Genomic DNA, 1291 nt, shown 5'->3' with positions numbered 1-1291 from the left:
CCCCTTTAATCAACTCAGCCCTATCACCAATACAAAACTCTAAAGCTCTATTACATAATAAAACAGAGTTACAGCAGCGGAGGGAAATCCCTTCAAATCATCCCCAAAAGGTTACTTCTGCAAAAAAGCAAAAAGGATAAAGCAACCGAGCAAGCAATTCAAATTTGCAGAACAGGCCCTGTTCCGAACAATTTGAATCTCCCAAACCGAGAATGCACAGCCCTTCGGCCTTCGACGGGAGCTCGCTGGACTTCGCCGGAGGTGGCTGCAGCGGGTCCATCGACTACTGCCGCACCATTTCTGAAATGTCCTGTTTTTCAGAGCAGAGCAGCTCCGGCGAGCTGTCGGCGATGGCGTGGCCGGCGGAGAAGCTGAGGGTTCGAGCGAAGCCTGTGTTGGCCAAGGTGGGGATGAAGCAGCATGCCGAGTTGCTCGCCGGAGAAGAAGAAGGAGGAGGAGGAGGAGTGGCTGAGCTGATGAAGGAGAGATTCGCAAAGCTGCTGCTTGGAGAAGATATGTCTGGGAGCGGAAAGGGGGTTTGTAGTGCTGTGGCGATCTCAAATGCTATTACTAATCTCTATGGTAATTCATAATTTTTATATTTTTGTAAATATATCATAATTTATGTATGTAGATCTTTGTTTTCATTTTGATTTATGGGTAGATATGCAAATATTATTATTATTATGATTATTTATTTATTTATTTATTTGCATATTGGAAGCTACTGTTTTTGGGCAATTTGGGAGGTTGGAGCCATTGGGAGAGGGGAAGAAGGCAATGTGGAGGAGAGAGATGGAATGTCTTCTTTGTGTTTGTGATTATATTGTGGAGTTCCATCCCACCGTTCAAGGCTTGAAGGATGGATCCACTTTGGAGGTATGTTAAGTGAACTTCTATTTATTCGTGTCGATCGGGTCAATCGGGTCGGATTCTTTTTATATTTGGGCGGATAATTTTGCACGTGTTCTTAGTTATCTCATCACAACCATTCAATATAAATTGGATGGTAGAGATTGAATTGAATTGAGTCGAGTTATAATCGTCCGATCGTAAATAGAGGGTTGAGATACATTATAGAAGTTTCATATAAATTATTTGTATTTTTAGATTTTTTGCAATATTACAATTTCTTCATTTTGAGCTGACTCTAAAATTAGTTGGTGTTAAATCAAAATTTAGGTTTGAGATGTAAATACATAAAAATTACATTTTATTTACGTAAATTTTTTAAAAATAAATTTTCGATAGAAAGCAAAAATAATTGAAAATAAATAAATGAGAATTATTA

The 1291-nt window shown here is 39.1% G+C and overlaps 2 protein-coding genes across 2 annotated transcripts in view; one reads left to right on the top strand and one right to left on the bottom strand.

Annotated features, from left to right (window-relative positions):
- LOC110029616 (protein CHROMATIN REMODELING 35) overlaps positions 1 to 1291 on the bottom strand; it is a 77834-nt gene that overhangs the window by 65630 nt on the left and 10913 nt on the right. The window lies entirely within an intron of this gene.
- The window catches only part of LOC110029618 (rop guanine nucleotide exchange factor 3-like), a 4769-nt gene continuing 3511 nt past the window's right edge, over positions 34 to 1291 (top strand). The window contains exons 1-2 of the mRNA XM_020731988.1: positions 34 to 582; positions 725 to 879. Coding sequence (XP_020587647.1) covers positions 213 to 582; positions 725 to 879 — 525 coding nt within the window. The 5' untranslated portion in view covers positions 34 to 212. The remainder of the gene's footprint in view (positions 583 to 724; positions 880 to 1291) is intronic.

This window comes from Phalaenopsis equestris, unplaced genomic scaffold, assembly GCF_001263595.1.
Source record: "Phalaenopsis equestris unplaced genomic scaffold, ASM126359v1 Scaffold000598, whole genome shotgun sequence".
In the NCBI taxonomy this organism is placed as follows: Eukaryota; Viridiplantae; Streptophyta; class Magnoliopsida; order Asparagales; family Orchidaceae; genus Phalaenopsis; species Phalaenopsis equestris.
This window is presented reverse-complemented; position numbering and strand designations above follow the sequence as displayed.